The following is a 24,729-nucleotide window of genomic DNA, read 5'->3' on the forward strand; positions in this document are numbered from 1 at the left end:
ATATTTATATGCCTGCCTCCTCCTATCCTTTGGGTTTCTGTCCCAAAGTCAACTAATCAGAGAGAGCACCACTGACTGACCTGTATAACACAGCACCCACACATCCCTAGGAATAGGAAGTTTCCTATTTCCTGTTTTAATCATCCCTACTATACATATTACCATCTAACATTTTCCATATTTGTTTATTTCCCAACTATGTAGAAGCTCTAACGGCTTTGTTTTATCAACCACTATATTTCAAGAACCTAGAACAAACCTGGTACATGGTAAGACCACAGTATTGAACTGATTCATTGAGAAAAATGAATCAGTGGTTAGTTTGTGAGAAATGTGTTAGAGAGACAAGAGCCAAAAGAGGAAGATCAGATGGAAGGCTAGCAGAGCTGAGTGTGGACGGTGTCTTGGATGAGGCTAGAGACAAGAGAAATGAAGAGAAGGGATTCTATTTGGGGTGGTTTTTTTTTTTTTTTTTTTGAAGGAGAATGAAAAGAATACATAGTTAGAATGAAATGTGGAAGAAAGAAACTCTGGTAGCCTGCCTTCAAGATGGCCCCCGATGATCCTTGCCTTCTGGCATTTGTGCATTCCCGCCGTTCCCACCCACACTGAACAAGGCAGGACGAGGTGATTAGTAGAACACTGTACAACAGAGAGGGTGTCACTTCCAAGGTGAAGCCATAAGTGACACTGTTGCTTCTGCATTGCTGTCCTGGATGGTTGACTCTGAAGGAGACCAAGCCACTCTGTCAGGAAAACACACAAGGAGCCCTACGTAGGTACCCAAAGGGAGAGGAACTGAGGCCTCCAACAGCCCACAGCAACTTTTTAGCTGTGTGAGTGGGCCATCTCCTGATGGATCCTCCAGCCCCCACCAAACCTTCATATGACAAAGCCCCCACCAACCCGCGACTGTGACCTCATGAGAGTCTCCAGGTCAGAACAACCTATCCCCTTGAGTAAAACAAATTTTTGTTGTCATGTTTGGCCATAAGTTTTGTCTTAATTTCCTGCACAGTAATGAACAACTAATACAAGGGCAGTGAGGAAAAGAATCTACTCCCAGATTTCCACCTTTAATATCTTAATGGATGATGGTGTCATTTATCAAGATGGGAAAGGCATAGGACAATAATTACACTCATATTGTTTTCCATAGCCATAATAAATTATGTTTCACATGCTCTTGTTAAAATTTATTTACTCATTCAACTCATTTTATTGAGTATTACCATGAAACAGGTATGTCAAAGACCCTGCAGATATAGTAATGAAGATGGTTTAGTCAATGCCCTCAGAGAATAGGTTTGTAGGTTCATGAATCTGAAAAAAATATTTGTAACTTTCAGTGATATTTTTCTGTATTTCCCATTTTTTACAATTGCTTGTAGAGAAACAGGCACCTAGGTGGCTCATCCACCTAGGCATCCAGCTCTTGGTTTTGGCTCAGGTCATGATCCCAGTGTCCCGGGATCAAACCTCACATCGGGCTTGTCCCTCTCCCTCTGCTCCTTCCCTCTCTTTCTCTCTCTCTGGAATAAATAAATAAAACCTTTAAAAAAAATAAAGGGGGAAGAGGTATGTGTGTGTAGATCATTCCTACAGCAGTATTCATTAAAAGTGAAAAATCCAAAGCAATCTTTATAAATAAGGAACAATAATAGAAAGACCTGTTACATGGAGTGTGATGTACCAACTTATAGAATACTCCTCAGCCATTTTATTTTTTAAAAAATGTTATTTGTTTATTCATGATAGAGAGAGAGAGAGGCAGAGACACAGGCAGAGGGAGAAGCAGGCTCCATGCTGGGAGCCTGACATGGGACTCGATCCCGGGACTCCAGGATCATGCCCTGGGCCGAAGGCAGGCACTGAGCCGCTGAGCCACCCAGGGATCCCTCCTCAGTCATTTTAAAGGATACTTAAGAAAATGATTTGGGGACCTGGATCCAGTCCCACATCGGGCTCCCTGCATGGAGCTTGCTTCTCCCTCTGCCTGTGTCTCTGCTTCTCTCTGTGTCTCTCATGAATAAATAAATAAATAAAATCTCTAAAAAAAAAAAAAAGAAAAAGAAAAGAATGCACCTGTGGCACACTTGGTTCAAAGTCCACAAAGAGCACTGATCCCCCCCCCCTTCCAAGTGCAGACTTCTCATTGAGGAGCAACCTCTAGCCCCCAACCAGAGGCCACATTTCCCAGCCCACCCTTGCATCTAGTGGGGCCGCATGACTAATTTCACAACAGATGATGAACGTGAGAATGCGGACAGAAATACTGCATGTAAGAAGCAGATGTGCCTCCTCTACACTGTGTATTTCCTCTTCCACAAACTCAGTACAGGGCAAATCACTTCACTTTTCTGAGACTTTGTGTCTTCATTGGCAAAGCCAAGAATCTTAAGACGAGATCCCATAAATAAAAACCCTTTGTGAAATTAAGCATGACATAAGTTATGTTACTGCTCCCCAAATTCCATCACTCTCCTCAAACATTTGAAATTCATTTTTTAAAAAGATTTATTTCTCTATTTTGAGAAAGATAGAGCAAGCATCTGGGGGGTGAGCAGGAGGAGGGGTGGGGGAGAGGGAGAGAGAATCTCAAGCAGACTCCCCACTAAATGCAGATCCTGGAGTGGTGCTCCATCTGATGACCCTGAGATCACAACCTGAGCCAAAATCAAGAGTCAAACGCTTAACTGCGTCACCCAGATTCCCCTAAATTCCCTTTTTAGACAATAGTTTATCCCTTAAACTACCATTTCACTCTCCGAAAAAGTCTCAGAAGTACTACCCCTTGCCTATGTAGCAGACTGCTACCTTGCAAGGAGAAGATGGTCTACTTGCACAATCAGTGTGGGTCTTGGTTAGGGCATTGCAGCAGGCAGCCTCTGCCTTTCATTCCTGAGTGAACCCCAGGCTGAGACCCAGGGGGGCCCAGGGCAAGGCACCCTGTGACCTCCTCCCTGACCCTCCCACGGGGCCACCAGAGGAATTGCCGTTCCTTTCCCATTCAGTCCGGCTTTGGCTGTTGGAAGGGGAAACAGGGTGGCCTTCACCACCACTGAGGAACATTGTCATTCCGTTCCCACTCGTGGAGAGGGGTTAGGTGGCCCCTAGTGCCCTGTTACTACACACACAGTAGGTGGTATACAAGTACGGATCCACAGGTAGCCACATAAAAACTATCACACAGGCACCTGCAGACACCCGCAAGGCCGACACTTTCCCAGACCCACAGATACGCCGACAGACCCAGCTTGAGCTTGTTCTTCCCTGGTCAGCACTTGTACACACTTGGGAAAGAGTGGACATAGCAGGGGCCAGTGTGCAATTAGGCACATTTTGCAGGGTGCCATCACTTAATCGATCCTCTGTGTCTGGTCTAATTTGATGTTGGTACCTCCCATCGACTCTTAAACCTCACCTGGATTGCATCATTACTGCTTGACCCCTAAATGGGCATAGCAGGTGCGAGGGAATCAGTGTGCCCCTCCACATGCCACACACCAGTGTCCTGAGAAGAGAACATTTTATTTCGTAAAGCTTTCTCCCAGCCCTGCCATTTCTTTACATTGCGTACCAATAAAGCTAATTTTTAAAATGATTTTCTTTCTCAGGGCACGGGGGTGGCTCAGTCTGACTCTTGATTTTGGCTGACTCTTGATTTTGCATCTGACTCTTGATTTTGGCTCAGGTCATGATCTCAGGATCTTGAGATTGAGCCCCACATTGGGCTTTGTGTTCAGTGGAGAATCTTCTTGAGATTCTCTCTCTCTTTCTCCCTCTGCTCCCCCCTCAAAATAAATAAATAAAATTTTTAAAAAGTAATAATTTGGGCAGCTTGGGTGGCTCAGTGGTTTAGTGCCACCTTCAGCCCAGGGCCTGGTCCTGGAGTTCAGGGATCAAGTCCCACGTCGGGCTCCATGCATGGGGCCTGCTTCTCCCTCTGCCTGTGTCTCTGCCTCTCTCTCTCTCTCTGTCTCTCATGAATAAATAAAATCTTTTTTTTTAAGTAATAATTTTCTTTTTCATGGCTCCCTCTCTTCAGAACACTAACAACTATTCTTCTAAATTAGATTTAGCAGTGAGTTCGGTTTCTAACTAGCTCAAAGCCCTACAGACCAGTGACGTGCAGTTTAAACCCCCAGGCTAGGGTCTCAGAGGAGAGGCAGATATTTTACTCCAACTGAGTTCTTCCCAGTAACATAACACTAATGAACCAGGATTGTTTTCATCTGTGAACTCCCTTAAATATGACTCCCCCTCCCCCACCCCCACCGATGATTTCCTTTTGGCTTTAAATAAGTCTTTTTTTTTTTTTTAAAGAGTCCCAAAGAGCTAGAAAAAGTAAGCCTGGCATTCCCCAATATCCTCCACTCACTGTATCCTATCCCTGTAATTCCCAAAGTGGATCAGAAAGAAAAGAGAGCAATAAACAGAAGCTTCCTTGATCGTTCCCAGAAAGAGTGTTCTGCAGGACCACACAGCCACCACCATGGCCATCTCCAAAGTGCACAGAAAGCCATATACACAAAGATGCCTGTTTCCTGTCTTCTCAATTAAACAAAAACCCAAACCCACAAGGAAATCCCAAAGCCAAGCTGCCATGATGGAAGGGACTCAATCTCTCAGCCCCCACTGTCAGGGAGACATCCCAGGCTTTGCACATTGCGGCTCATGAGTAAGCAGGAGATGGCTAAGTGGAATTTTGAGAAATCACAAACTCAAGTCATGGATGTGGTTATCCAAACATCAAGGGACTTCTCCATTTGCACATAGATAATGATGAGATTGGTTATAGGCTTTGTTATGTGGAGACCAGATGGGAGCAAGTGAGCCCATCCTCAGCTTCATGTCCCCCTGGAAGTCTCTGTGCACACATTTCGGGGCTGGAAGGAGAGATGGGAGTGCACTAGAATCCAACCAGGATGGATTTCACATTCAGTCCCTGATGTCTGAGCAGGTGCAGAAACGTCACAGGCATGCAGAAGTTTGGCCTAAGTTCTATTCCTCAACCAGCTCACCAATTCTCAAGATCTCATTGAGAATCAGGCAGTCTAGCTCTCCTCGAGTACAAAATGGGAGTGGTGATATTAGAACCGTGTCCCTCCTGGTAATTAGGTAATTCAGCACTTGGAAAATCCTGAAATCTTTGAGGTTCAGAACTTGGCACACTGAAACAAGAAAGGGCCTGTCTGCTGCTATTTTATGAGGTGCTCAACCCAACTGAAGACGCTAATAGGAAACACTGGATCTACCTGGGTCAAGAAAGCAGTTGAGTGCCCTGAGATAAAAGCTGAAATTCCAGGGATGGCTGGGTGGCTCAGTGGTTGAGTGTTTGCCCTTGGCTCAGGTTGAGATCTTGGGGTCCTGAGATTGAGTCCCACATCAGTCTCCCCACAGGGAGCCTGCTTCTCCCTCTGCCTATGTCTCTGCCTCTCTCTCTGTGTCTCTCATGAGTAAATAAATAAAATCTTAATTTAAAAAAAAAGCTGATATTCTGGTATCTAATGGGCAAGGATATAGAAACTGACTTTGCCACCTACTGGCTATGTGACTTCAGGCAAGATCCCTCTGTGTCTCAGTTTTGTTATCTAAAAGATGGAAGGTAAGAGGAGGTAATGTAAGCAAGCTGTAGTTCAGTGTCTGGCACCAAATAAATACTCAAGGAGCTTCCTTTGCCTTTCTTCCTCTTCCCCCAGGCCATTTCTTAATTCTTAAATATGAGTTCCATAATTCATAGTAATTGAATGAATCTTTTGTTGTTTGCTAACCTACAGTGGTTTTTCTATCTACAAATATATATATGTGTGTGTGTGTGTTCCTCTTTTGAATATTTAGGGAGTACACATAAACAAGAAGAAAATAAGAGTCATCTCTAAAACTGAAAATGAGCACTGTTCACATTACTGTGTGTAAACTTTGTGTCTTGGTATCTCTGTTTCTCTGTCTCTGTCACTCATTTACATACGTCCATATTTTTACAAAAGGGATTGTTGTGTCACCTATGTCTTTCACTTAATATATCCAGGCCTTCCCTGGTGTCTACATTTCTATGTCACTGAATATCCTTCCACAACATGATTCTAGTATGTGTATAGTCTTCCCTTATTTAAATGTACCATCATTCACTGATCAATATAAAAGAGTTCTTTTGGGGAACTTGGGTGGTACAGTCAATTGAGTGTCAGACTCTTAATTTTGGCTCAGGTCATGATCTCAGGGTCATGAGATTGAGCCTGCATCTGGCTCTGTGCTTACCACAGAGTCTGCTTGCGAGTCTCTCTCTCTCTCCTCCCTGCCTGCCCCCATTTGCATACATACATTCATGCTCTCTTTCTCTCACTCTCTCTCTTTAAAATAAATAAATTTTTTTAAAGTGTCCTTTTACTCAAAGTGAAACTAAAAACTGAGGACTAAACACAAGCTATCAAATAAATTAAACTGAATATAGTTTGGCAGCAATGAAATAGCAAATTGGTTTTAACATGCCTACATAAAAACAATGTCTTCTTCCTTCTTTAACCAAGCCTGTTCACTGAGAACCACTGAAGTCCATGGTAAGGAGTGACAGGATCACATCTGTACCCTCGTCTTGACCTGGATCATTTCATTTTCATATCCATGCCTCTGATCTGTACTATCTGTTGGTATGTGCTATGCCGACCTGCTGACTTACCCATGTTGTTGAGCTCACTGCAGAGAGCTGTCCTTGCAAGACAGACTCCTGCCTAGAACAGTATGATTTCTTCTACTTATATTTCTTAATATCAGCCCATCCAACTCCAACACAATTCTATTTATTACCATAGAAACATAGGTCACTGGGGAACATTTAGCCACCTCCTTTGGTTCTACGTAGCCTTCAAACATTTCTGACATCTGGTCTACTCTTCTTTTGACTATGTCCAGGAAGAAGATATATATTTGGGGGAGGGAGTATCCTGTGCATATGTGTGCATAAATATGTTACTTGATAAACTCTCTAAATGCTTAAAAACACTTTCCATCTGGCACCTTTATAGGTAGACAGAAAAAAAAAGTTATATATAAAAATATATACACACACACATAAACAAAGCTATATATATATATAAACTCAGTATCTTTGGAATCTTTATAGATAGAATATATATATATAGCAGCCCGGTTTAGTGCCGCCTTCGGCCCAGGGCCTGATCCTGGAGATCTGGGATTGAGTCCCGCGTCAGGCTCCCTGCATGGAGCCTGCTTCTCCCTCTGCCTGTGTCTCTGCCTCTCTGTGTCTCTCATGAGTCAATAAATAAAATCTTAAAAAAAAAAAAAAAAAACAGGGCAGGCCCAGTGGCTCAGCGGTTTAGCACTGCCTTCAGCCCAGGGCGTGATCCTGGAGATCTGGGATCGAGTCCCACGTCAGGCTCCCTGCATGGAGCCTGCTTCTCCCTCTGCCTGCCTGTCTCTCTCTCTCTCTAATAAATAAATAAAATCTTAAAAAATATATATATACTTATACACACGTATTTATGTGTATGCCTATATATTCCCCCCAAAAAAAACTCAGTCTCTACAGCCATGTGTTTTTTCCTGAGTAGTTGTCGCAATCAATTAAAATGCATTTACGTGGCTTTTTAAATAAATTCCATTAGGCCCATTCCTGTCTGGTGGGGAAATAATCACTGCCCATTTGCAAAGTGCCCCCACTCCTTAGACTGTGTTCCACTGAACTAAAGACCTCTGGCAATAATAGATTTACAACTCAGCAAGATTAAACAATTTACCATTATTTATGACAGTAAGGCTGGGTCTTCTGTATTATATTCCACATTAGCATCTGTCACTTTACATTTGGGAGATCCTGTCCAAAAAAAGATTATGCCTCCGAACCAAACATTCAGCAAGGCTGCAGGAACAGGCACCCTGACAAACATCCTGACAAAATACTTTAATGCATTTCCAGTGCTTGCAGCTGTGCATTTTCAGACGACTCAGCAGATTAGTGTGGAGTCTCTTAGCCTCTGCTGGTCTGTTCCTCCCAGTAATCTCTCACATGGCCCAGTCCATTAGGCTTGAAAATCCTCGTGAAATGAGCAGATTAAGATCTGGCTTCAGAAGGTGGGGGGGAGCTGCTTAGACAGCCGGAGCTGCAGAAAGGTTTAAGGTGGAAAAGCATGGCATTGACTCAGCTCATTCGTACCAGGGAATAATGCATAGACCGTGCAGAAAAGTCCTTTGAGTTAAAGTGTATGTCAGAACAGCTGTTGCCCCTCAAGTACCATGGCAGGGTGTGTGCGCATGAGTGAGAGTGTGTGTGCGTGTGTGTGTGCCTGTGGAAATGACAAGACAAACCTCAGAAAGCCAGGTGACGACTCCATGCTCACACATGTTGCAAATGGTAGAATCATAATTCACATCCAGAGCTTGGATCCTGGTGTGCTTAATCATCAAAGCAATGTGTATGTGTGTATGAATATTTAATAAAGAGAAGTATATGAAGTAGAAAGGGAAAGGATTCTCCTTCCCCACCATACATACAACAGACGTATTCACTGTTGACTAGAGTATGTTCTTCCAACACTATGGCTACATTATAGATTTGTTTAATGTGTCCAGAGGCCCAGAGGACATTTTTAACTAAGCTGCTTTATTAAATCTTGTGATACAGCACAACAATGTTTACAGAAAAGACAGACACACATCAGCAACATTATGTGTGAAACCTGCCCTAAGAATTTTCTATAAAACATCTGTTCCCTTTGAGCCCTTCATGAACTCTGGAAGTTTGATCGTTTCTCTTCAGACTTGAGGGATAGAAATTGGAACCATATTCTTATTCTATTAATTGCTTTGTTTCACTGAACAACCTATCATTCACATCTTTTTCATGTACCATATAGATCCACCTCCTCTGTTTATGGGTTTTGATGCATCGGCGGTATGGTTGTGTCATAAGTTAGGTACCCGTTCACCACTGAACATATACACTATTTCAACATTTTTCTTTTGCAAATGCTGTGGCAAGTATTCTTGTACACAGACGTTTCCACATTTGTCTTAGGAAATTTACAAGACAGATTCTTGGATTAAGGGATTCCTGGATTATTGGACAGGTACTTCATTAACTTCAATACACACTGCCGAACTGCCTGGACAAAAGGTTATATCAATTTAACTTCCAATAACATGACAATTTTCAAACATTCACACCAACTCTGAGTACTTTAGAGTTTTTTCAAACTGATGGATTTTGTTTATATTTCTTCAGTTATTACTGAGGATGATCTCCAGTTCATGTGTTTGTTATTGTAATTGACAATATTTCTTTTTAATTTTTTACTAATTTGGAAAAGGTTTTCATATATTGCAGATATTAACTATTCGTTATAAAACTCTTCCCTGTATTCCATGGCATCTTTTGTCAAATAGAATAAACTCTGGTCTTCTGGTTTCAACTTCTTTTCTCTTTCTGTTAGAAAGCCCTGAATACGAAACTAGATACCCCTAGCTACAAAAGAGGACTCTTATCAGAGGAAAACAAAACAAAACAAAAGGCAATAGTTAAATGTAACATTAAAAACACCTAGAAGTAGCAACTTGGAAAGGGAAAGAAAAATTTCTGTGACTTGGTGTCAAGAAGAATTTCTTTGAATCTCCTGAACATTTTCTCTTCATACAAATACAATGCAACCCTCCAAAATATGACGTCACTAAAAATATAGGAGATGAAAGATAAAGATTCAGAAAATGTGGATTTTAACAAGTCTTGTGTATATGCTAGATATCCTCTTATTCATAACTAATGAGAGTCAAGTCAGATGAAAGGACCTAAAATTTCTCTCTTGGCTCCCCCAGTATAAACATTAAGGGCATACTGGCCAAATCTCAAGTGTTTGCAAGTAACTGTCAAAGCTGTAGGCTAACAAGAGACATTGAGTTTTCTACCTTCAACTTAAAAATCGTGGGAAATTCAGACCTTCCTCTCTACCCCACCTATTATTTTTAAATAATCCCATCCAAAACCTATCACAGTATTTGTTTACATTACTCTTGTCTAACATAAGAGTGGTTAGAGCCCAAAACATGAAGGTTAAGGTCAGCGAAGCCATTACCTATGCTTAGATTCCTCAAAAATAGGTTCCAACTTCTACCCCTCAAGTCTGTACAGAAACGATCAAACTTCCAGAGTTCACAAAGGACTCAAAGGGAACAGATGTTTTATAGAAAATTCTTAGGGCAAGTTTCACATATAACGTTGCTGATGTGTGTCTGTCTTTTCCATAAACATCGTTATGCTTTATCACAAGATTTAATAAAGCAGCTTAGTTAAAAATGTCATCTGGGTCTCTGGACACATTAAACAAAGCTTAAAATAACCCACCCCAGCAACTGGGAGGGCCCAGCTGTTCCTAAAACCTCTCCCATTCCTTTTCCTTCCCCATAAAAACAGTGAATGACAACGTGAGGCTAAAAGTTTCAAGAATGAACTGACCGGACAGAGAGACAGAACCACGGGGAACCTAAACTTTGCTGTTGCTCATGTAATGGATTTCCCATTTCCACAGTTCAGGGATGGGGATTTGTGAAGGGAAGCAAGACAAAGTTATGGCAGGCTCTCTAGGGCTTTTTTGTGTATTACAAACGTGCCCTTCCTAATGTCTGGGCCATAGAACTCATTCCATTCACCTATTCTGTAGTGAACACCAGTAGAAAATACAGAACAATCACCACCCAGTTCTTTTTCCCTTTTAGAGATGAGACCTGAAGTCAGCCAATCCCAGACTTCCAGATCCATCCCAGAAAAGAAGCCTTATGTGTTCAAACACAGGCTAGCCTCCTTCTTCTTCCCTATGTTCCACACCCCACCATATCCCACTCTGCCTCCCTTCCAAACCTGTTCCTTCTCTTTGGGATCACATCAAAATTTGATCCCCAGATAGCTCTAGTAAATGTCAAGCCAAGTGCACTCCCATTCTTTGGAACAACCACCTCTGCATGGCCCATTGGAATCAGACAAAACTGGTACAAGCATCCGTCTGGAAGGCGCACCCAAGTCCCTTGCTGACTCAGCCTTCTTCATACCATTGCCCTTTGACCTCTATCTCCAGAAGACTTCATAAGGCATTGAGGAGTTCTTGTAAGCTGAACTGATTCTGTAAGCTGAACTGTATGTTAATAATATTATTACCACTGCTGATCATCATATGGCCAGTAGAGTGTGTGGCTCATCAGCAAATGGATTTTCTCTTGGCTAAAACTTGCAACAGAGTTATAAGTTGTTTTATTCAATACATGCAGCCAAATAATTATTTTATGATACATAATCAGTTGACCATAATAATATTCCTTTACATTTCTTAATGGTATGGATGTTACATAATGCTTTCATCTGATTGCCAGGATAATTCAGCCATGCTGTCATACCCAATTTATAGGTGAGGAAACAAGTGGTTTTTAGGTATTTCAAGAGGCGAAGCATTTGCTCTGTGGCTTATGTGGCAGAGCTAGGAAAAGAAAGCAAGCCTTCCAGCTGCTGAGAGATGCAGTGCTTTTTCTACCATACCTCACTGTCTCTTGGGCTGAAGTCAAAAGAGAGTGTGGTTATCACATGAAGAAATCTGGTTTGCCTTTGCCAAATATGCATTTGTAGTGTTTGGTGATTTACTTTTATTTAACTTATAATTGCTTTTGGTTGAACAATCTGGCCCCATAAAAAAAAAAATTCTACTTTTTAAATGCTAAATTATAGAGCTGTGTTATCCAGTATGGTAGCTATTAATCACTTGTAACTATTTAAATGTAAATTTTAATTAATTAAAATTAAATAAAATATAGGATTCAGTTCTTCAGTCACATTTTGTACATTTCAAGAACGTTTCAGGAGTTTGATAATCACATGTGGCTAGTGGCCAGGGTAGATTACAGAACCTTTCCATCATCTCAAAAAGTTCTATTGGACACTGATAGTATATAGTGTCATCTCCAGAGATAAAAAAGACTTTGGAAAAAGTCAACTTCAGGCAGACACAGTGCTGCCATCTGCCCAATATTAAAGGTATTTTAGGAAAAAATAAAAACAAAAAAGACTAGAACAAAGAGGAGTAAGAGAGAGATACCCTTAGTCACAGATAGATCCACCCAGAAGAAAGCAAAGGCATTTTTTCATAATGTAGCCATTATTTGCATTGAGACCCTGAAATCTTTAAGAGATTAAAATAAATGTATACGTAGAGAATCTAAACCTCTGGAAAGGATCTGAAGCAGATGTGGAAAAAACAGGATAAAAAATCACTTAGTTACAAACTAAGTTTAAATTAGTAACAAATCACATTTCACAATTCATTTAAACCATGCTATTTACTCTCCTACTTAGTAGTTTTCTTTTGCTCTATATGGGATGATACAGTTTGTATCTTTAAAGAAGCATTAAAATACTTCTGGGGACTTTTTAGATAAGTTCACACAGCTATATAAACATCACAAAAACAGGTAAAAATATCTTCTCATTTATTTATGAATCCACTCAAACTTATTATATAAATATTCAAGATTCCACAGTGATACACAAAAGAGCATAAGCAAAGCAAAACAAAACTCATGTGTCAGCGGTGGACGTGGCTATTTCACCAAATCCTTACTTTGAAAATTGATAATTTAAAAAGAGAGAAATAAACATATTTTCTTCTATATTCTGCTAATATAGAAGAAACTATACTCCAAGATAGCCCAATAGTGAGGGAAATGCCCAATCTTTAGAAAAATGCTAGCTGAAGCATGTAGATGGAACTAAAGAATCCAAAAATCATCTGAAACCCCTAACGAAATAATCCATTCAAGCCAGGATCACTAATGGATGCTAAAACAACTGAAGAAAGGTTGACAGGAACTGAATATTCACATGGTACAAAGCTCACCCCACAGGCTACTGACCAGTTCCAAGGGAGAAAATACTGGAAGACAGAGGCAATCACCACAACAGCCCTATAATCCTCTCAGCATCACGAACAATGGATCACCCAGAGATTGTTCTCTAACATGATACAACATGAATATACACCATCACCTGTGAAATAGTCTTGCAAAAATAAAAAATAAATAAATAAGTTGAGCCTGAATCTGATTAAGCCTCTAGAACTAATTCCTAGTACATACATATATACACAGAAAATTTAGCGAAAAGTTAAATGACACCATAAAAAGAAAATCAGAAAATTTCAGAAAGGCAAGTAGAGGGGGAGCATTCATTCTATAGGACAGCCAATCAACCTAGTCTCTTCAACGAGTCGATTTCATTAACAAAAAATAAAAATAAAGAGGAAGAGATTTTCTAGGTTAAAGGAGACTTAAGACAACCAAATCCAATGTGTGCTCCTTGATCAGAAGAAACTGGTTTGAAAAAACAGCTATAAAAGACATTTCAGAATAACTGAGGAAATCTGAATGTGGACTGGGTAATAGATGTATGAAGAAATCCTTTTTTATTTTGTTTGGGATGATAATGATATAACTATCAAGAAAGTTGTTCTTAGTTTTTAGAGATCCATACTGAATTTAGGGATAAAATGTCACTTTTAATATATTTCAAAATACTTTAGAACTCAAAGAGGAAACAAATACAGAAAAAAATGTTAAGTCTAAAGTACGGGCACATGGATGCCATTTATCTATTCTCTCCACTTTTTTGGAAGTTTGAAATTTTCATAATTTTACAATAAAAAAATTTTTTGCCCAAATTGTACAGGTATATATCTGAGAATCTATTTCAAACTCTATGACATATTAGAACATAAGTAGCGCAGTTCATCATTTTGGAAATTCCAAACTTCTGTTCTCCTCCAGCAATTATATAATCAAAGAGCAGCTACAGTTTTCTTTTATATTAAACTGCTTAGTAAAATCAACTTTTTCTATCACAACACAACCAAGATTTTTCAGATATAGAGATGCAGCCCACCCAGATTCAAGTCAGTTTGAAGAGCATAATTCTATTTTTCTCCCATTTTTCTAGCCTGTTTATGAATATCCAGTGGGAAGTCAAAAGAGGCAAAGTTTTTGGAATAAAGCAGTTTCTCACTCCTGAGTATAACTCCACAGGTTAAGTGAGAAGAAAAGTGCATTCCTATCAATTTACCATCATTCAAGACCAATTTTGCTCATGGTAAAACCACCTGTCTCCTGAAGCCAGCCTTCTGATTATCCATGTGCTTTAGCAAAAGCCCTCAAGAAGGCAAATGAAATGAGGAAAATATTGGTTAAAATTGGCTGCCTGAAACTTTGGTAGATGTTGACCATTCCCTTCACCCATACCCACCCATTTTAGAAATAATACTTTCAGATTATTTAAGAGATGGTGCCTCCCTGTGGATTGTAACTTGTCATTCTGTCTCTTGCAACAACTGTGAGGTTAAGCGTGATTCTACTTTAACCATTTGTTAACATATGCTATTTCCCAAAATAAAGTCCACCCTTAAAGTTAATAAAATGTGTTTATCAAAGAAGATCCACTGAAGTAAGAAGTTGATGGTAACGGGTGCCAAGAAATAAGTAAACATAATAATACCTTGACCATGCAAATCGACAACTGGAGCTTCAAAAATATCCTCACCCACAAAAAAATAAGTGGATGTTTCTCTCACTCCCTGGAAAAACTGGCCCAGGAAGGAGTACGAGAGCTGCCATAGCCTCCCAAGGCCCATTATTCTCCATCAGTCCATGGGAACAGCTTTGTCAGACAAGAGTAAAAGACCATTTGTCAACCTCTCTCCAACTCTCCAATTCAAGCCAGTTTTTATCAATCTCAAATAAGGAGCCAGAGAGAAACACAAGTCTTGTATCTCCAGCAGCATTGTCTGCAGGGGTTGGAAATCACAGCTCCACCACCACCAAAGTCAGCCCTCGGCTCTTTTTTCCCAATTGCTTTTGGGTTATTTTATTTGGGGGGAAAAAAAAAACAAAAAACAAAAAAAAAATATCCACTTTCCCCATCCCTAAAACACTGAGAGAGGGGAATCAGAATACACAATTATAGAGCATGGACAACTCTAAAGATTAAAAAAAAAAAAAAAAAAAGGAAGGAAGGGAGAAAATTAAAAGAAGGGGATTGGGAAGGAGAAAGGGAATCCGTATGCCAGACAGTTGATCAGTTTCACTTTTTTTAAATGTTCACACTTATTTACACATATGCAGAGATTTTGCTTAAATGTGCTACATGTGTGAATCTGACTGTCCGCACAAGGCTGAAATGACTCTTTTAGACGCTTCCCACCAAGACCACTGAGGTGAGGTGTCCTGCTTGCAGAAGTCCTTGAGAGGCTGGGGGATTTGGGAAGGAGGGCCCTGGGGTACAGGGTGATGCCAGAAGGGGTTTCTAGTTGTAGGACAGAAACAAAAGAGGTAGAAAGAGGAAAAACCCAAAGTCTGGGTAGAAAGAGGAAAAACCCAAAGTCTGAGGAAATGAGGATGAAAAGTGAAAGGGAGAAGAGGCACAAAATGCTGTCAACCACCAGCCTCCTGCAGAGAAGTTAGGAATTGCTTTAAGAAAGGCATGGCAAGGGGGATCCCTGGGTGGCTCAGCGATTTAGCACCTGCCTTTGGCCCAGGGCGCCATCCTGGGGTCCTGGGATCGAGTCCCACATCAGGCTGGAGCCTGCTTCTCCCTCTGCCTGTGTCTCTGCCCACCCCCCTCTCTCTATGTCTAACATGAATAAATAAAATCTTAAAAAAAAAAAAAAAAAGAGGAAAGGCATGGCAAGTCTCATTCCAGATCATGGAGGGATAACCCCTCCAGGGCCCCCCACAAGGAGACCCCAGGCTGTGTGGCATCAGATTGATCTCCACCCCACCCCTACCTGAATCAAATTAATAGTAAAGTAATTCCACTGGGTTAAGGAATCACCTTATATTAAAAATCTTTAGGGGCCACTTTGCCAAACGTGCCAAGGATCAACAGCGGAGCCTCGTGTGTGTGTGTGTGTGTGTGTGTGTGTGTGTGTGTGTGTACAGGGTGGGATGCACGCCCTTGCTGGAGACAACACTACCGTTAAGTCTGGCCAAGCCCAAATCTAGGGGGGGAAGAAGAGGAGTACAAGTAGGACACGGGAGAAAAGGGGGGGGCCCCACGATGTTGGTAGCCTAGGAAAGAAGGGTGGGGGGCAGTGAACGGGGTCAGGACAGACGGTTCTGAGGGCTGGGGAGGAGAAGGCCCGGAAGGAAGGCGGGCAGGTGCGGCCGGGGAGCTGGGGAGCGCTCGGGGCGCCGGGGCGGGCTCCCGGGAGGGGGCGGCCCCCGGGGGCGGGGGCGGGGGCGGGGGTGGGGGCGGGGGCGGCCCCCGGGGGCGGCAGGCCCGAGGCGCCCGGGCGGGGGCGGCGGGGGCGGCGGGGGCGGCGGGCACTCACCCCGTTGGCCGCGGCCATCTGCACCACGATCTCGGTGGCCGTCCTGCTGAAGTACCTGCCGTCGCTGCCCACCACCATGGTGCAGCCCTGGCGGTCGCGCAGGTCGATGGACGACAGCACGCTCTGGATGAAGTTGGGCAGGTAGTTGCGCTGGCCCTCGAAGAGCCCGGTGGGCCGCCGCAGCCCCCCGCCGCCGGCCGGCCGCTGGTCCTCGTAGGGCACCGTGGGCACCGTCAGCACCGGGATGGGGCTCCCCTCCATGGCGCCTGCTGGCCGGTCCTGCGCGGCTCCCGCGAGCCCAGGGGATCCGCGGCCGCCGGGCCCCCTCCCCGCCCCCCCGCCCCGCCCCGGCCCCCGGCGCCCTGCGCCCGCCCCGCCCCGCCCCGCCCCGCGCCGCCGCCGCCCGCCCGAGCCCGGCCTCTACCTTCCCAGAAACTTAGCTCCGCCCGACTCCCTCCGCCGCGCGACCGCCCGAGGCGCCGGCAGTCCCGCGCCCCAGCTGGGCTCCCTCGGGGTGAGCCCCGAACCCCGCTCCCGCGGCCGGGAGCCCGACCCCGGCCACCCCGGCGCCCCCCGCGCGCGCCCGCCCGAGCCTCCCCCGCGCCCGCGGCGCCCCGGAGCGCACCCTCGGCTCCGAACCAGACCCCCGAGTCCCCGGCCCTCCCGCCGCAGCCCCGCGCCCCGCGCCCCGCAAGTGAGCGCTTTAGGAGCCCGAGTTTCTCTTCTGGAGGAGGAGGAGGAGGAGGGGGGACGGGGCTGAACCCTTGGCCGCCGGCGAACAGCCCCGGCCAAAAATAACCCTGGAGCGGCGAACTGCGAATCGTCCCCCCCGCGGGGCCGCCACTGGAGGCCGAGCGTCGCCTGCGCCCGCCCGCGCCCCCGCCCCCACCCCCCCACCCCCACCCCCACCCCCACCGCTTGCTGCCCCGAGTCACGCGCCGCCCGGCCCTCCCGCGGCCGCCCCCGCCCCCGCCCCCGCCCCCGCCCCCGCCCCCGCCCGGCCCCGCGCAGCGCCGAGAGGTCCTTTCCCCTGGTCTTGCAACAACAGCAACGTAGACGACGCGTGTTTCTTTATCCTTCCTCCTCCTCTCCTCCCCCAAGCCCAGTCCATGCTTCCGACGGGCTGGTCCCACACGGTGTTTGTCCACACTGCTGAGCTCCTACTCGGGTTGATCACTTTCAGAGGAGAAGGGCAGAGCCCTCTCCAATATCCCACCAGGAATGAATGAATGAATGAATGAATGAACGAACGAACGAACCCAAACAAGAGCAGGGTACCAGGACCCGTTCTGGGTCCTTTCCCTGCAACTTCTCGTTCTGCCCTGTGTCTCGATAAAGCCCATCTAAAATCCCAAACCAAGAAATCCCCCCCCCCCCCATAGAAAACAGAACTGAAGAGACAATGGACCAAAAGGATAAAACCCAAAGAAAAAAGGGACTATTTTTTTTTTCATCTATCACCTTTCACCTTCCAAGCATTTTTTAACACCCTCTAAGGCTCCTGGCCTGAAATCTCCTCCTCCGTCTTCTCCTCCCCCAAATACCGTCCACTTGCTGGGACTGAGTTTGACCTCCTGCAGGGTTTTAAAGTGTTTGATCCCAGTAAGAGGACTGTGAAACGGACTCACAACTTGCATGCTGTTCTGCAGTTGACAAAAGGCTTTGCATCTGTTTTCTCTGTGGAGGCTCAAAACGAAAGAAGGAGGAACGACATTCATATCATTCTGATTTTACAGATGAGGAAAGGGAAGCTTTCTGTGAGATTCAAGAATGGCTAAGGTGGCATTTGCAGTAGGTCTGAATTCTTGTATGGCCCCTCCTGTTTTTATTAATATCACTGAAGTGTGATGGGGAAACCACTGAAGCCATCAACTGAATCCTGTTGGACATTTTAGTTATTCTCTTAAACACCAAAGTTAGGTTATTGTTGTATCTTTTTAAAAATAGTTCTGTCTTTGTTTCTCCTTGGGCCCCCAAGAGCCCATTCCCCTGTAGCACCCAACAGACAGAACCTCAACACATCTAAGGATCTGTGTATATCCCCATAGTGTAGGTTTTTTAAATCACTGTCTAGGCTTCCTTTCCAACTAGGGTCCAGCAGAATGGCTCCCGCAAAGAAGGGTGGCGAGAAGAAGAAGGGCCGTTCTGCCATCAACGAGGTAGTGACCAGAGAATACACCATCAACATTCACAAATGTATCCATGGAGTGGGTTTCCAGAAGCGTGCCCCTCGGGCACTCAAAGAGATCCGGAAATTTGCCATGAAGGAGATGGGAACTCCAGATGTGCGCATGGACACCAGGCTCAACAAAGCTGTCTGGGCCAAAGGAATAAGGAATGTTCCATACCGTATCCGTGTGCGGTTGTCCAGAAAACACAACGAGGATGAAGATTCACCAAACAAGCTCTACATGCTGGTTACCTACGTACCTGTCACCACTTTCAAAAATCTACAGACTGTTAATGTGGATGAGAACTAATCGCTGATTGTCAAATAAAGATATAAAACTGAAAAAAAAAATCACTGTCTAGTAACTTTTCTTTTTTTTTTTTTTTGCAAGGAAGAACAGTGTCATTCCCAGAAGAAGAGAGGGTAGTAAATTCTCTGCCCCAATAAAGAGGAGGACTCAGCCTCCAAGCCTCAGAGTTAACCAGAAGATCTACTACTCCATCTCTCCACCTCCAACACCGATTCTCCTACCAAAGCCTAGCTCTTCCGCAGGGCTGCGGAAAAGGCATGAACATCTCAGAAAAGCTTCTACAGTTTTACCAGCCAAGGGGAAAAACCTCTTCCCTTGCTTCTTCTTCTTTTTTTTTTTTTTTAAGATTTTATCTATTTATTCATGAGAGACAGAGACAGACAGACAGAGACACGGGCAGAGGGAGAAGCAGGCTCCATGCAGGGAGCCCGACGTGGGACTCGATCCCAGGTCTCCAGGATCAGGCCCTGGGCCGAAGGCGGCGCTAAACCGCTGAGCCACCCGGTGGCCCTCTTCCCTTGCTTCTAATCGCCAAATTCCCAAAGACTCCAACTGGTCCAGCTTAACGCAATGTGCCCACCCACGGAGCCAGACCCCACAGTGAAACGCAAAAGAGTTCCTCCAAAGGAAGGGGGTGTTGTTCCCCAGAGGGAAGAGAGACCGGTGACCAACCATAATTGTCCACCACATAATTGATCAAGTCTTTCAAAACTTATTTTTCTTTTCACTAAATTCATACAGCACTTTGCATCACTCATAAGGAATGCTTCATGTGCTGCTACAACTTTCTATGTACATCTTCTCTCCTCCAGCTGTGTATGACCTTGGAATAATTCCTTAACCTCTCCTCACCTGGTTATCCTCAGCGCAAAATAAGAATTATTATAATCCTCACCTCATCAATTGTTGGGAGGATTAAAATACCTGGTATAGTGCCTGACAAACAGAAAGGCCTTCGATAAATGTTAGGTGTTCATGGTATCACCATCAATATCGTATTTATCATGATTATCGATGTCCTCTTTGGCAAGAACTATTTTATATCTTTGTAGACCACCACTCTACATAAAGGGTCTTTGGACATAGGTGATATTCCATATATGTTGTTGGTTGAATTCATCTGCGTTTTTTGACAATGGAAATTCAAGATATATATAGAGAGATTTCCCCTTGAACAAAAAAAGCAAAAAAAAAAAAGTTTATGAACTAAAGAAATCTCTCCAAAGCTGCCCTCAAAGTTGGTCAAGTTAGTTCCAATAAATGTGTTACAGTGATGGAGAAAGAAACCCGAGAGGGCCCCACAAGAAATGCCTTGTCCTTAGCTGCTCACTGGTAAAATGAGAAGGTTGGATTAGATCAGTGTTTCCCAAAGGGCTTTCCTCAGAACATGAGTGCCTCCCACATGCCACACAAAGCAAGAGCTGCATGGTCAAGCAACTTTAAAAATCCTGCACACGCTACCTCATTCTTGGAGCTTTATGGTGCACATTTTCGTATGAAAAGCTCTGAGAGCTTTCAAACTGGTGCTTCTCAACCTAAACTCAGGTGCCCAGTTTGTCTAGGGAAAGACTCAGATCAGCTTTGTGACTGTAGCCTGGAGACAGCCCCCTTCCACCTTTATATGTCCCCCGTGGGCTGGGTCAGAGATAAAGACGCTCTCCTGATTTTAAGAGGCTGGTCACCCCTTTGTGCTGGGTTCACACTTCTCTGCGGTGTGGCTCACAGTGAAGGGGAGGAGCCCCATTTGCCGGGGTGTCTTTCAGCTTTCACTGAGAATTCCTGCCCTGTAACAGGAACACCCCATCTATCCTTCCTTTACCTTGGGACTTCCTTGCCCTCAAAAAGGTGTCCACTACCATCTTCATAGATTGCAAGAGCTGCCTCAGCTAGACCTGCATTTCCCACAAAAGGAATTTGGGGTGGGGGGGTCAAATGAGTGTTGAAACACTTTACACTCTATCTTGTAGATTCACAAAGCACGTTACCATATTAAAGACCATAGAGGTCCACAGGAAAGAAACCTATTTAACTTTAAATTTCCAAATTTTGCCTGACCACGGTAAAGTAAGGTCTTTTGCAAGGACATGAAGAGCCCACGAAGCACTTTAGATCTCTGGGGTCCCTTCCAGCTACATCATTCTATAATTTGCATTTTTGCTTGTGAGGCATTAAAAGATTAATTTCTATCAGGCTTCTATGTTTGGACTTATCAGAATATGCAAAGGGGAACAGGTAAAATTGCCCAATTAAAAAAACATACCCTTGAGTGATTTTGAGACTTAAAATGAATTAAATATACTCATAGATAATTTTATTTTATATGTCCTATTCCTCTATATGCCCCCCCACACACACACATCCACATACCACCACCCCTGCCCCTGACCCCTGCTGGCAGGAAAAACTGGCACACATCTTTGACCCCTGGTAATTACACACTCCTGTTCAGTCAGAGGACTTCTGGCACATAGGGAGTGCTAAAAACATGCCGTTGGCTCACTAACGCTAAGAGTAGAAGAAATACCAATAGTACAAGACAAGAGGCAGAAAAGCAGGTAGAAAATCTCATGAGTGGACATCTCAGAAGCATGAATACTCTTTTTCATCTGACCAAAAAGCTCTGGTCATGGGGAAGTCAATTATATATTTCTCCTAAAACACACCACCTTCCACTGAGCCTTCTGTCCCCCAGCAAATGAAATCACACAGAATAATTCCAACAGAACTTGCTGCTTCTCCACATCTTTCACTAGAAGGCCACTAAGTGAGTGTTCAAGTGATGGAAAGGTGAAAGGTACTTGTAGCACGTGTGTCTTGCAAATGTTTGTGCGCAGCAGATCTCTATGTACTTGTATCTCAGGTTTCAAAACTGTTTCCTACCTTCATGGATGACTGCCTGTATGGCCTTGGACAAGTTGCTTACCCTCTTTAAAGCTCAGTTTCTGCATCTATAAAATGGGCATAATGCTACCACCTACCTCCCAGGGTTGATGATCATATTCAGAGAGCAAATATGTACAAATTGCTTAGCACGGCAATTTTTTCGTATTATGTAATTATTATTATTAAATTATTATAAGTAATTATTACTAATTATTAAAATGGTATTAACATAATTCCTATTACTATAATAATAATGATTCTGAATCTTCAGCCAGTATTATCCTTGATGGCAGCAATTATGTCTAATTAACCTTTTCAGCACAATATCCAGCATGACATCACTTGCAAATTAGTGAACTCGTATTAAGGGTGAAAAAAAATTAATTTTTTGTCCTAAATTTTTATCTTATTTTAAGTTCATTTAATTCACATATAGTGTATCATTAGTTTCCAATGAAGAGTTCAGTTATTATTCATCAATTGCATATAACGCCTAGTGCTCATAACATCAAGTGCCCTCCTTATTGTCCATCACAATCTACCCCATACGCTACCTACCTGCCCTCCAGCAACCCTCCCTTTCCTAAAGTTAAGAGTCTCTTATCCTTTGCCTCCCTCTCTGATTATGTCTTATTGTAACCCTTAAATACTTTGTAAACAATTGTGCAAAAAGAGCCATCAGCCTAATACATGAAAGCTCCAGTTCCACTGGAGTTTGTTTGTTGTTTTGGGTTTTTTTTCAAAGACTTTATTTATTTATTCATGAGAAACACAGAGAGAGGCAGAGACATAGGCAGAGGGAAAAGCAGACTCCCTGATATGGGACTTGATCCCAGGACCCCAGATCATGACCTCAGCCAAAGGCAGGCCTTCAACCACTGAGCCACTCAGGTGCCCCTGGGGTTTGCTTTTGGTGGTAGCCACGGGAAGCTTCGAAGCTTCGGAATACTGAAGTGCTATTAGGAATCCCCTGAGGCCAGCAGGAGAAGTTGATGGAAAACTCTTGCAGGTGTGGTTTCCTGACTACTGCAGTGCTCTGGCCCCAACTCTGAGAAGTATTTAATGTTAATTGACTAACTTGTAAAAATTGTGGTTCTGGGAAAGCAAAAGGTTTCATCTTAATTCAGTTTTATGTAAAAATAATAGGCCACTGATCTGCCAAAAATGAATATTCCATTTCCAGGAGTCCCCCACAGCATCTAGAAGCATCAATGATACACCAATAACAGAATATTGACAGGCTTATAAGCAATCTTATAAAAGTCCTTTATTTCATAAAATGCAAAAGGTTGTAAAGCTATCTCTACACTTTTTTAATAGTTGAAATTTGTTTTTAAGGCTTCAAAAAGAAACACAATCTAAGTCTTTATTATAAAGGAAATGTATTTTCCATATTTCATTAAACTTACATTTGCAATCATAGCCTACATGGAATTTTTCTTGGGTGGTTTTTATGTCTTGGGTTTTAGGATCCCCTTCCCCCAATATATGGCCAATCTCTGAATAAATATTTAGCATTTCTATGTAATGTCATTTTTTTAAAGCTATTTATATCCATCTACATCATGGAGCTAAATACCAAGTATGTCATACTAGCAAGTATTCCTGCCTTATGAGTGGATTTTTTTAGCCATAAAGGCTGGGTCAATTTGCATGACTCATAGTGAAATACTGTCTTACAATAGCCAAGATATGGAAACAATGAAATGTCCATCACTGGATGAATGGACAAAGAAGATGTGATATATATGGATATATCCATATATATATATATATCACCTATATATTGCAATACACACACACACACACACACACACACACGAGAATATTATTCAGCCATAAAAATGACATCTCACTATTTGTGACAACATGGATGATCTAAACAGTATAATGCTAAGTGAAATAAGTCAGCCAGATATATATGATTTCAACCATATGTGGAATAAATAAAACAAAGAAAAAAAGAGACAAACAAACAAAAAACAGACTCTTAAAAAGAGAGAACAAACCAGTGGTTACTAGAAGGGGGATGGTTGAGATAAAGAAGATTAAAAGTACACTGAGCAATGAACAGAATTGTTGAAACATTAGATCCTACACCTGAAACTAATATAACACTCTATGTTAATTATACTTAAATTAAAAAAAAAATGCTAAGGCCCCAGGGTGTCTCAGTCAGTTGAGGGGCCAACTCTTGATTTCAGCTCACATCTTAGGATCCTGGGATCAAGCCCGAATCCAGCTCCACACTCAGCAGGGAGTCTGCTTGCAGATTCTCCCTCTCCCTCTGTCCCTTCCCCTGCTCATTCTCTCTCTCTCTCAATAAATGAGTAAACCTTTAAAAAAAAAAAAAAAAAGGAAGAATAAATACTATGTCATCAGGACCAATCCCTTCTAGGTCTGGGAGCCGATGACATTGTCAGCCCCTCTAGGCCAGCCCAGGCCCAGCTCAGCTCTTACTTGTACATGTGTCAGGAACCACTGTCCCCAACAATTCTACATGCCTTGCCCATGCAGATGAGTTTCTCCCCAAGATTCCCTCTCGATTATTCCCTGGGAGCACGCCTACAAAGGGCGCACTGATTTGAAAATTAACTCAAGCAAATAGAGAAACAATACACACAACTGCCTTCTAACCTGGGGTTTTCTGAACACAATGTTTTAACCCCAAAGTGATGCTGATGATCAGGGTTTCTCGGTTAATTAAAATATAGCCATCAACTTCAACAGGAAGCCTATGGGCACCTTCATTGGTTAGCATTTTTCTCCTTCTTTGTTTCTAATGTTTCCTTGGAAGCCAGAAAAAGGTCATCTCATTTCTCATGGAATTGATTTTTCCAAGTTTCAGCAGGAGCTGAAATCAACCAGGTTTTTACCCAGTAGCAGTTGTCTCCATGTATCTTAGTGCCCCAAGGAGTGGGGACATCATTAGTGAGAGCAGCTCAGAGATAAATAACCTGCCACCATTAACCCTGCCAGGTATCCAATATAGGATGCTA

The 24,729-nt window shown here is 43.2% G+C and overlaps 2 protein-coding genes across 2 annotated transcripts in view; one reads left to right on the forward strand and one right to left on the reverse strand.

The window, feature by feature from the left end:
• PGM5 (phosphoglucomutase 5) overlaps positions 1 to 16,700 on the reverse strand; it is a 189,361-nt gene extending 172,661 nt beyond the window's left edge. Inside the window, exon 1 of the mRNA XM_025423380.3 lies at positions 16,368 to 16,700. Within this exon, the coding sequence (XP_025279165.1) occupies positions 16,368 to 16,628 (261 nt within the window). The 5' untranslated portion in view covers positions 16,629 to 16,700. The remainder of the gene's footprint in view (positions 1 to 16,367) is intronic.
• Positions 16,701 to 18,427: 1,727 nt separating this feature from the next.
• On the forward strand, positions 18,428 to 18,882 carry LOC112643855 (60S ribosomal protein L31-like). Its single transcript, XM_035702422.2, has one exon. The coding sequence runs from the start codon at positions 18,470 to 18,472 to the stop codon at positions 18,845 to 18,847; it is 378 nt and encodes a 125-aa protein (XP_035558315.1). The 5' UTR covers positions 18,428 to 18,469; the 3' UTR covers positions 18,848 to 18,882.
• Positions 18,883 to 24,729: the final 5,847 nt, after the last annotated feature.

This window comes from Canis lupus, chromosome 1 (assembly GCF_003254725.2).
Source record: "Canis lupus dingo isolate Sandy chromosome 1, ASM325472v2, whole genome shotgun sequence".
In the NCBI taxonomy this organism is placed as follows: domain Eukaryota; kingdom Metazoa; phylum Chordata; class Mammalia; order Carnivora; family Canidae; genus Canis; species Canis lupus.

Bases quoted from the DNA above. Each gene is read 5' to 3' on its own strand.
- LOC112643855 (XM_035702422.2), top strand. From the start codon at position 18,470: ATGGCTCCCGCAAAGAAGGGTGGCGAGAAGAAGAAGGGCCGTTCTGCC.